The sequence below is a fragment of the Platichthys flesus genome, chromosome 9 (assembly GCF_949316205.1).
Source record: "Platichthys flesus chromosome 9, fPlaFle2.1, whole genome shotgun sequence".
Lineage (NCBI taxonomy): Eukaryota > Metazoa > Chordata > Actinopteri > Pleuronectiformes > Pleuronectidae > Platichthys > Platichthys flesus.
In genome coordinates, this window is record NC_084953.1 from 260,291 (window position 1) to 271,443 (window position 11,153).

The 11,153-nt window shown below is 48.2% G+C and overlaps 1 protein-coding gene across 1 annotated transcript; it reads left to right on the top strand.

The window, feature by feature from the left end:
- The first annotated feature begins 1,199 nt into the window (after positions 1–1,199).
- On the top strand, positions 1,200–10,932 carry si:ch211-1a19.3 (uncharacterized). Its single transcript, XM_062395353.1, has 5 exons — positions 1,200–1,663; positions 5,680–5,776; positions 8,863–9,016; positions 9,344–9,480; positions 9,664–10,932. Coding segments are annotated over exons 1-5 (717 nt in total). The 5' UTR covers positions 1,200–1,336; the 3' UTR covers positions 9,666–10,932.
- Positions 10,933–11,153: the final 221 nt, after the last annotated feature.

Here is an 11,153-nt window from a genome sequence, read left to right on the forward strand (position 1 = left end):
CGTCATCATCTTCATCTTCATCTTCATATTCATCTTCATCATCATCAACATCAACTTCATCATCATCATCTTCATCATCATCATCATCATCATCATCATCATCATCATCTTCATCTTCATCTTCATCATCATCATCTTCATCATCTTCATCATCATCATCATCATCATCTTCATCATCATCATCAATCTATAATGAATCTATAATGAAGTGTTTTATTTTAGGTGATACTGAGCTGCAGTAACCTGTCAGCAGGGGGCGCTGTGATGCAGCTGAACCACTGCTCTGAGGTCCGTGTGGAGGATGTGATGATGTGTTCCAGCCTCATGGTGGCGCTGCCTCCTGTCAGCACTGATTCTGATCTGATGTTAGAGCCTGAAGCTAATGCTTAATGGCCGTCTGTGAACTCATCTGACTTCACAGCACTTCCTGTGTCTGGAGGAAATGAGGTCATCACTTCCTTTCAGCTGAAGAGATACACCCACACACACCTTCTTACCCCCTTACCTTAACCTTAACTTTAACTCTAATTAAACTTAAACCTGAACTCTAATTTGACTTAAACCTGAACTCTAACTTAAACCTGAACTCTAATTTAACTTAAACCTGAACTCTAATTTAACTTAAACCTGAACTCTAATTTAACTTAAACCTAAACTTTAATTTAACTTAAACCTGAACTCTAATTTAACTTGAACCTAAACTCTAATTAAACTTAAACCTGAACTCTAATTTAACTTAAACCTGAACTCTAACTTAAACCTAAACTTTAATTAAACTTAAACCTGAACTCTAATTTAACTTGAACCTAAACTCTAATTTAACTTAAACCAAAACTTTAATTTAACTTAAACCTGAACTCTAATTTAACTTGAACCTAAACTCTAATTTAACTTAAACCTGAACTCTAATTTAACTTAAACCTAAACTTTAATTTAACTTAAACCTGAACTCTAACCCAAACAGTCCTCTGAAGAAGTGAGGACCACACAGAATGTCCTCACAAATGCTTTGAAGTGTCTTCAGAACACACACACCATGTTAGAGTTTCTCTCTCGTCTTCTCAACACTAACATGAGGAGGAGGGGGGGAGGAGGAAGGGGAGGAGGAGGAGGAGACAGGGGAGGTTTTGGGAGGTGGAGCAGGGGGTGGGGCAGGGGGTGTGGCTGGAGGAGCCTCTCCCTCCTGAACTCAACTGAAGGGAAAGTCCAGCTCACTCCATCCTGAGAGTTTGAGAGCAGCAGCTCGTCTTCAGTGTCTTTAGCGTCTTCATCGTCTTCATCATCTTCATCATCTTCACGGTCTTCATCGTCCTCCTCCCTCTCAGCTCTCCCCCTCATGGCGGCCCCCTCCAAGTCCTCCCAGAAGGCCAAGAATGTGGCCATCGCCCTGCTGGCGCTGTGGTCCATCGTGTCCCTGGTCGTCATCGTGGTGTGGGCGACGTCTCCGGACCTGAAGAGCTCGGCTCAGTGTCGGCTCGAGCTGCAGGACACCAGGGAGAAGCTGGAGGGCGCCAAGGTGGTGTGGGGGCAGGACCGGGTGGCGCTGGAGGAGAAGGTGGAGGAGGAGAGGGAGCGGCAGGCTCGCCTCACGGCCGACCACCTGCTGCTGCTGGGACGCCTGAACGCCACCAACGCCTCGCTGGAGGCGTGTCTGCAGGAGAACGTGAGTCACACTGTAAAAACATACTGAGTCAGATCCACTTTTATTTTTACAGTAAGTTTTTCTTTTGAATAGATCTAAAGTGAATCAACGGTTTGTTTCCCTGTGTCGGTGTCAGGACTGTTGCCATGGTAACGGCTGTGTAGACGTGTTGGTTTCGTTTTTCTTTTCTTTGTCTTTTATTTTTACACTTTATCTGAACTTTCTGTTCCTCGATACTTTTGTTCTACTTGAGAAGAAACATCGGTTTCATTTTTCAATTTGCATCATCGAGCGTCACCGTCCCAACATGAAGACAGACACAGAGAGGACGACTCTCTGATGTGACTCGTTCAGACAGATCGAAGAGGAGCGTCTCTCTGTGATGAAGAGGAGCGTCTCTCTGTGATGAGGAGGAGCGTCTCTCTGTGATGAAGAGGAGCGTCTCTCTGTGATGAAGAGGAGCTTCTCTCTGTGATGAAGAGGAGCGTCTCTCTGTGATGAGGAGGAGCGTCTCTCTGTGATGAAGAGGAGCGTCTCTCTGTGATGAGGAGGAGCGTCTCTCTGTGATGAAGAGGAGCGTCTCTCTGTGATGAAGAGGAGCGTCTCTCTGTGATGAGGAGGAGCGTCTCTCTGTGATGAGGAGGAGCGTCTCTCTGTGATGAAGAGGAGCTTCTCTCTGTGATGAAGAGGAGCGTCTCTCTGTGATGAGGAGGAGCGTCTCTCTGTGATGAAGAGGAGCGTCTCGCTGTGATGAGGAGGAGCGTCTCTCTGTGATGAAGAGGAGCGTCTCTCTGTGATGAAGAGGAGCGTCTCTCTGTGATGAAGAGGAGCGTCTCTCTGTGACGAGGAGGAGCGTCTCTCTGTGATGAAGAGGAGCGTCTCTCTGTGATGAAGAGGAGCGTCTCTCTGTGATGAAGAGGAGCGTCTCTCTGTGATGAAGAGGAGCGTCTCTCTGTGATGAAGAGGAGCGTCTCTCTGTGATGAAGAGAAACAAGCTGGAAGAAAGAAAATCATCTTTAAACTAAATAGAAGTCTCAGATACAGTCGATAGAAATTACTTCAGAGGGAAAGGTTTCACTGATGCAGCAGTAAAGAGGTTAAAAGTACTTGTACTTAAACACAAGTATCTGTACTACAACAGGAGTAACGGATGTGTGAACTTCTACCTCCTCGTTTTTTTACAGTGTGACATTACTGAGAATAGAAACCTAAGTAGCCCCGCCCTCCTCACCAAAACCGCCAGTTTAACACAACCTCAGGAAAATGAGTCACGTGACCGACCGCTCGTTTCCTCGTCACACTGATGATCTGAATCTGGATCAGTTCACTTTCTGTTCTCGTGTGACCTGGCTTCACCTCCTCCCTGGTTCTCCTCCCTCGTTCTCCTCTCTGCACAGTTCAGTTTCCAGCTTCATATTCTCAGAGTTGGAAAAAGTGAGTGTTTGCTCTCCCTCCCCCCGGCCCCACCCCTCTTTCCTTCCCTCCCTCCTTATTTTTTCCTCCTCTGGCGTTTCCTCCTCCTCCTCAGGAGGGAAACTCTCACATCATGCCTGTGGATTGTGGACGATCTCGAACGCTACTTTTATTTATAGAAGCAGAAAGTGTGTGAATGTTGGAGACGTTTCTTTTTGCAGCTCACAGACGACCGTTAATTACCCAGAATCCCCTGCGTGAGAGCAGCTCATCGAATGAGAGGTCTTAAAAAGAATCAGGTGGTTAAAGGAAACATGTTAAATTTATAAAGGTTCTGCAAAGTTAAAAAGCACAAAGTTGTGATGTCACATGACGACACCAGGAGCCCTTGTCGGCTGGTCTGACACGCCCCCTGAACAATCCCAGTGAAGAGAGAGGCCGACACTTCCTGTGTGCGGAAGCTGTCGACGAATCACAGCAGAGGGACTCGATCCGATCGTCTCAAGTGTTGGATCTCAAATCTCCACAAAAACGTTGTGTTACATATCAGAGACACACCTCTGCAGTCTGTCTGTCTGCAAGGACGCTCACGCTGGATGATGTTGTGATGAAGGAGGATTTCTCACAGAAGAAGAGGAGCTGGACACGCTGAAGACGAAGACGTCCTCTTGGAGACACGAGGAGGTTCCAGATCTTCTGGTGATGAGGGCCGACGCCGGTGTGGACGAGCTGGAAACAACAACACTGATCCTTCCACAGCAGAGTTTACACATCATGTCCTGCTCTACAGGCTCCGCCCCTGCTGCTCTACAGGCTCCGCCTCCTGCTGCTCTACAGGCTCCGCCCCTCACCTGGATGTTCCCCGAGTTCCTGTTTGAACGAGTCGGACCCGACAACCTGCTGCTGCTTCACAAACACTGACTACACAACATGTCAGGATACACAGAGTTCATATCTGAAAAGAGTTTTCCTGAGTGACCAGCTGTTGATAACAAACACTGAAGAGTCCCCCCCCCCCCTCCCCCCCACCACCAACACCACCACCACCACCACCACCCCCACCAGTGACCGACAGGAAGACGACGGGTCTCGACTACAGGGGGAGATGAAGAAAAGCAGCCCAGTGCATTGTGGGAGACTCCACCTGCAGGTCACCTGACGTCGCACGTTACACCGCTGCATGCTGGGAAGACGTTTTAAAAACGTGTTGTTGTAGAAGCTACGACGGACGTCTCCGTGGTGACACCTCAGCTGTGAATCTTCTGAAGCTCGTGTGATATTTGGATCTGACGTGTGACACGCTGCTGCAACCTGAACCCGACGCAGATCCTCCACACACACACACACACACACACACACACACACACACACACACACACACACACATCATGCGAGTCGTCGCTCAGGTCCAGCTGTGATCTAATTGGATGGGGACACTCCTCTTGTCATCCATCGTGTTCACACCTGTTCAAACCTGTAAACAACAGGAAGTTTAAAGTTCAACACTTTTCTCTGTGGATTTGAGAGTCTGAGCCGACTGATGAGAGCATCTACAAACTACTGTCTGTTCCAGAACTTTAAAACATTGAAGAAGTTGTTGATCGTGTTATTGAACCTTGAAGATAGAAACTGAAACAAATCCACTAAACTGTTCAGAGTTCAGTTTCCAGGTGAATATTGGAGATAAACTCTGTTTGTTAATAACTTCAGAGTGTTTTGAGCTGATCTCAGTTCAGCTTCACTCTTCAGCTGCAGCTGGTTGTGTCTGTGACTCTCAGTCAGTTGTTCTCTAGGAGATGAACCCACTCAGCAGAGTCACAGAGAACAGACGCTCAGGGAGAGAAGAGGAAACGTTCTCCTGTTCACACTCAACATCACAGTGACCTTTCATCCAGCTGCTGCTTTCAGGTCAAAGATGATTTCATGTTCAGTTCAGTCCACTTTTTTAGTTCTTCATCAACTTCTCATGGTCCCAGACACATTTCCAGAGTTTCTTCAGGATATTGCAGCAGGTTTTCATGATGTGTTGTCAGTATTACTATTATAACAGTACAAGTACACAGTGTACCGTACGTCAGATATTTGTTGGGATGTTCCTTTAAGAGCTGATGATCCAACCGAAGGAATGTTTCTAGAAGTCGATCTGGAGTGTTCCTGTTTTCAATCAGCTCTGACAGCCGTGTCAGGAGTCCTGGCACGGCCTGGCACGGCCTGGCACGGCCTGGCACGGCCTGGCACGGCCTGGCACGGCTCATCTGAGGGTCATGTAGAGCAGGGTACTCTTCTAGTTACCATTACTCAGGTACAAATACTGGATACAGTTGTAGTAATAATAAGGTGTGGTCAGAAGGAAGGGGCAACACCCCCTGAGCAGGTGACCACTTGGTTTTAGCTCCTATCTCTTTAAGGCCCAGTCTGCTGTGATTGGTCAGATCGGCCTCTGCTCTTGTTAGGGGGCGTGTCAGCCCAATGTGGCTGGCCTCCTGATGTCATGTGACGTCACGATGATGCAATGAGACACGTTCCATAATTGATATTAACTTACAGTGATTGATTTTTTCTGTCAGCCTAAAGCAGATGATGGTGACGACTTTGTGCTTGTGTGCGTTTGATTTGTGTTGCAGGGCGTCCTGCAGTGGAACCTCAGCCTCCGTCAGGACGAGGTGGAGCGGCTGCTGCTGACCGAGAGCAACCTCACCACCCAGCTCGGCCTGAAGGAAGGTAACGAGAGGAAAACCTCCATCGCTGCCATGAAAGGAGACTTTCTCCACAGCCGCATTCTTAACCGCTGCACCCCCCATCCCCTCCTACCGTTACCATGACCACTGTGACTCATAGTAAATAAACACACCCGATTGGACGGATTCAAAAAATGAACAAACAGCAGAGTTGTTATGTTCAAAGAGAAAAGAGTCTCATGTCAAAAATCAAAACCACAAATTCGATTTAAGTTTAAATAAAAACCAAGTCAAAAGGAAGAGGAAGAAAATAACAAATGAAAAACATATGAGGGACAGAAATAAGAAAAACAAAAATTATAAAAGAGTTAAAGAATAACGGAAACAACAAAGATAAAAGAAGGAATACACAGTTACAGAAAAAAGGAAGAAAAGAAAGAGGGTTAATAAACAAACAATGAAAACTATTACTAAACTTTCCTCAAAGAAAATATGATGGAATGAAATGAAGAAAGATACAGGAAGAAAAGAGAAGTGACAGAAAAAGATGAAAATAAAAGGAGGGATTATGAAAGAAGGATAGTGAAGGTTGATGAAAAGAGAAGAGGAATGGGCAAGTCCATTCACAAACAAAGGAGAGGAGGTATGAAATAAAAACAGAAGGAAGAAGGTGGAGAGACTGAAGGAGAATCAGGAAGAAAGAAATGGAAGAAAAAAGTTGAAAATAAAGTTGATTTCTTACAAATGAAAGTTTGAAAGTTAATAATGTGTAAGTCAGTCCAGAGAGTTCCCTGTGATGATGTCACTGAGCTACGCTAACGCTAACAGCTCAGAGTTCACACGAGCTGAACTGTCCTGTAGGATCACAGAACTCTGGGGGATTTTAAATGATCTTTGATCACAGAGAAAATCTGATGAATTCACTTTCTTATTAAAAATCAAATCATTTTTTCCCATCGGAGTCTTTCAGGGAAGTAATGAGCTGTTGTGTGTTTTTATTGCTGCAGTGTTTGTTGAACTCAGGCTCTTCGTTAAAGACAAAAAGATATTTTCCGTTTTGATGAAATCGTCCAGCAGCAGCCGGAGCTCGAACAGGGGCCCGATGGGAAGTGGGCCGGCCCTTTAATGAAGGTGACTTCCTGCTGTGAACAGTGGGGGGGAAACGATTGGATCCTGGTTGGAGCAGATATGAACGTTCAGTGTGAACTCGTCTGACTGCAAACAGAAACACTTTGAAACAGAGGAAACATTCAGCAGAGAAGTTTAAGACCTTTTTAAACTGAGGCACTGTTTGAAACCTGAGGTTATTTTCTGATGATAGAAACACAAAATAGAACAAATAAAATATTTCAGTTGTCACTAAAACACAGAAACATTTAAAAATCTGTTTGATTTGAGGCGTGAAGCATCAGAGACACTGATCAGTTTGTGTTTGTGGAAGTAAAATCGTTCTCAGAGGCTCTCAGCTCTTCACTGGTTCTAATAAGTCGACAGTACGTAGTTCTGCTTCAGATGCAGAATGTTTCGTTATTGGTTGATTCTGATCCAGAATCAGCTCATGAAGCAGCTGAGGAGGGTAAAAGGTTGATGCTGGCAGCGGAGTCCATTCCTCACATATCTCACAGATAACATTGAGTCTCCTTATAAGTCAAAGCAGCTGCAGCCTGTTCACAGTCTGTAGAGCAGCACGTGGTGCCACTGGGTTCTGTAGAGCAGGGCGTGGTGCCCAGGGTTCTGTAGAGCAGGGCGTGGTGCCCAGGGTTCTGTAGAGCAGGACGTGGTGCCACTGGGTTCTGTAGAGCAGCACGTGGTGCCACTGGGTTCTGGAGAGCAGGGCGTGGTGCCACTGGGTTCTGTAGAGCAGCACGTGGTGCCACTGGGTTCTGGAGAGCAGGGCGTGGTGCCACTGGGTTCTGTAGAGCAGCACGTGGTGCCACTGGGTTCTGTAGAGCAGCACGTGGTGCCCAGGGTTCTGTAGAGCAGGGCGTGGTGCCCAGGGTTCTGTAGAGCAGGACGTGGTGCCACTGGGTTCTGTAGAGCAGCACGTGGTGCCACTGGGTTCTGGAGAGCAGGGCGTGGTGCCACTGGGTTCTGTAGAGCAGCACGTGGTGCCACTGGGTTCTGTAGAGCAGGGCGTGGTGCCACTGGGTTCTGTAGAGCAGGGCGTGGTGCCCAGGGTTCTGTAGAGCAGGACGTGGTGCCACTGGGTTCTGTAGAGCAGCACGTGGTGCCACTGGGTTCTGTAGGACAGGGTGTGGTGCCACTGGGCTCTGTAGAGCAGCACGTGGTGCCACTGGGTTCTGTAGAGCAGGGCGTGGTGCCCAGGGTTCTTTAGAGCAGGACGTGGTGCCACTGGGTTCTGTAGAGCAGCACGTGGTGCCACTGGGCTCTGTAGAGCAGCATGTGGTGCCACTGGGTTCTGTAGAGCAGGGCGTGGTGCCCAGGGTTCTGTAGAGCAGCACGTGGTGCCACTGGGTTCTGTAGAGCAGGGCGTGGTGCCCAGGGTTCTGTAGAGCAGCACGTGGTGCCACTGGGTTCTGTAGAGCAGGACGTGGTGCCACTGGGTTCTGTAGAGCAGGGCGTGGTGCCCAGGGTTCTGTAGAGCAGCACGTGGTGCCACTGGGTTCTGTAGAGCAGGGCGTGGTGCCACTGGGTTCTGTAGAGCAGCACGTGGTGCCACTGGGTTCTGTAGAGCAGGGCGTGGTGCCACTGGGTTCTGTAGAGCAGCACGTGGTGCCACTGGGTTCTGTAGAGCAGGGCGTGGTGCCCAGGGTTCTGTAGAGCAGCACGTGGTGCCCCAGGGTGCCCTCTATCCTGCAGCTGGGTCCAGATGTTCAGTATCTCTATCCTGCAGCTGGGTCCAGATGTTCAGTATCTCTATCCTGCAGCTGGGTCCAGATGTTCAGTATCTCTGACCTGCAGCTGGGTCCAGATGTTCAGTGGCTCTATCCTGCAGCTGGGTCCAGATGTTCAGTATCTCTATCCTGCAGCTGGGTCCAGATGTTCAGTATCTCTGACCTGCAGCTGGGTCCAGATGTTCAGTATCTCTATCCTGCAGCTGGGTCCAGATGTTCAGTATCTCTGACCTGCAGCTGGGTCCAGATGTTGAGGCCTGTGTGTGTTTTTCAGATCTCATCGACGCCCTGCAGCAGAACCTGACTCAGACTTCTCATCAGACCGAGTCCTGCTTCAGTCTGAAGGACGCCGCTCAGAGTCAGATGGAGGCAGCTCAGATCCAGACCAGAGCCTGCGAGTCCAAGCAGCAGTATCTGCAGAGACAGCTGTGAGTGAGGCAACAGCGCCACCCGCTGTTTGATCATGGAACAGAGTCAGGGTTAATGGGGGGGGCCAGAATCAGCAGTTCAAATCTGCAGCCCTGTGATTGGACAGTCACTCACAGCGCTCTGTCTCTCTCTCTGTCTCTCTCTCTGTCTCTCTCTCTGTCTCTCTCTCTCTCTGTCTCTCTCTCTCTCTCTCTCTCTCTCTCTCTCTCTCTCTCTGTCTCTCTCTGTCTCTCTCTCTGTCTCTCTCTCTGTCTCTCTCTCTCTCTGTCTCTCTCTCTCTCTCTCTCTCTCTCTCTCTCTCTCTCTCTCTCTCTCTCTCTCTCCAGTCACAAGTGTAAAGCTGGTGACTCTCAGCCTCCTCAGCAGACGACGCCGGCGCAGCGGACCTCTTTGAAGTCGGCTGCCCCCCCCCTCGCTGGCGCCCCGGCGCTGCTCTTCTTCTTCGCTCTGCAGCTGAGAACCTGTGAGTGTCTCAGAGTCTGATGATCCCTCACACATGAATCTGAATCACATCCAGATGAAAACCACATGAATCCCAGAGAGACATAACTTTAGTACGATATCTTACGAACCATTTCATGAGACCACGTTGAACTGTGTGTGTGTGTGTGTGGGGGGGGGTGTTTGTGTGTTTGTGTGTTTTCAGGAGCTGTGTGTTTTCTGAGTCTGAGAGTACTGTGGTCCAGGACAAAAGGGGGCGGAGCCTGGACCAACCTAATGACTGCTGTACAAACTTCCTACACAACTAACAGATGCTATGGAAACGATGACATCACGCTGACTGGACACAAACTTTACTTCAAGTGGAAAAGCTGCGACGTTCGCGTTTATGAATTATTAACGTTTCACAGAGATCTCGGTTTCTACTTCCTGCTGCTGGTTACCACTTCCTGCTGCTGGTTACCACTTCCTGCTGCTGGTTACCACATCCTGCTGCTGGTTACCACTTCCTGCTGCTGGTTACCACTTCCTGCTGCTGGTTACCACTTCCTGCTGCTGGTTACCACATCCTGCTGCTGGTTACCACTTCTTGCTGCTGGTTACCACTTCTTGCTGCTGGTTACCACATCCTGCTGCTGGTTTCAACGTACCGCTGATGGTTTCCACTTCCTGCTGCTGGTTTCCACTTCCTGCTGCTGGGTTCTACTTCCTGCTGCTGGTTTCAACATCCTGCTGCTGGTTTCTACATCCTGCTGCTGGTTTCCACATCCTGCTGCTGGTTTCCACTTCCTGCTGCTGGTTTCTACTCCCTGCTGCTGGTTTCCACATCCTCCTGCTGGTTTCCACTTCCTGCTGCTGGTTTCTACTTCCTGCTGCTGGTTTCTACTTCCTGCTGGCTTCCTGATGCTTTAGTCTGTTCAGTCCTGCATCAGTTTTTAAACGACTTCAGATCCTTACTGTCAATCACCAAGTTCATCACAACGTTCAGTAACATATCGTGTCCATCCTCGGCTCCTGTGGAGGGAAGCTCCGCCCACTGACCAGTCACCTCCTATCAAACCGTATGAAGCTCCGCCCACTGACCAGTCCTCTGTCTCCTGAGAGCAGAGGTGGCGAATCGATCAACACTCAATCATTATTGATCGGCTTCAGAGGAAACTGAATCAAACCTGTCGTTGCTGTGATGACGTCTGTGATGAAGTGAATCTAAAACCTGATGGAGGATTTTTAAAGAGTAAACCTGGTTTTACCAAGTCGCTGATTCATATCTCAGCAGTGAGTGTGAGAGGAATTCAGATTCGACTTTGTTTCTGTGCTTTTTATGATGTTTAACAAATGAAAACTCGCAGCTTGAAGCTTCGTCACTGCAGCTGAAGAATGACTCGGCTTTTTACTTTATCTGATGCTGGTTGGGAATATACTTTTGTTTGTGGGATTGATGTCATTCATATGAATAAACCTGATGAGTTTGTTATGTCGAGTGTTTTCTTTGCTACATTTCACGAACCTGATATAAATCAACTTTATTTAAACTTTTCTACCTGAAAGCAGCAGCTGGATGAAAGTGATTCTGATGTCTAGTGTGAACAAGAGAAAGTTTCCTCTTCTCTCCCCGAGCGTCGTTTCTGTGTTACTCTGCTATGGGGTGCCGTTTGTAAAGCAACTCACACTGAAAATAACAGCAACATTTTATCT

Excerpts from the sequence above, each read along its gene's own strand:
- si:ch211-1a19.3 (XM_062395353.1), top strand. The coding sequence starts at position 1,337 with ATGGCGGCCCCCTCCAAGTCCTCCCAGAAGGCCAAGAATGTGGCCATC. Across the intron at positions 1,664-5,679 it reads AGGCGTGTCTGCAGGAGAAC|GGCGTCCTGCAGTGGAACCT; the intron begins GTGAGTCACACT and ends TTTGTGTTGCAG. Across the intron at positions 5,777-8,862 it reads CCAGCTCGGCCTGAAGGAAG|ATCTCATCGACGCCCTGCAG; the intron begins GTAACGAGAGGA and ends TGTGTTTTTCAG.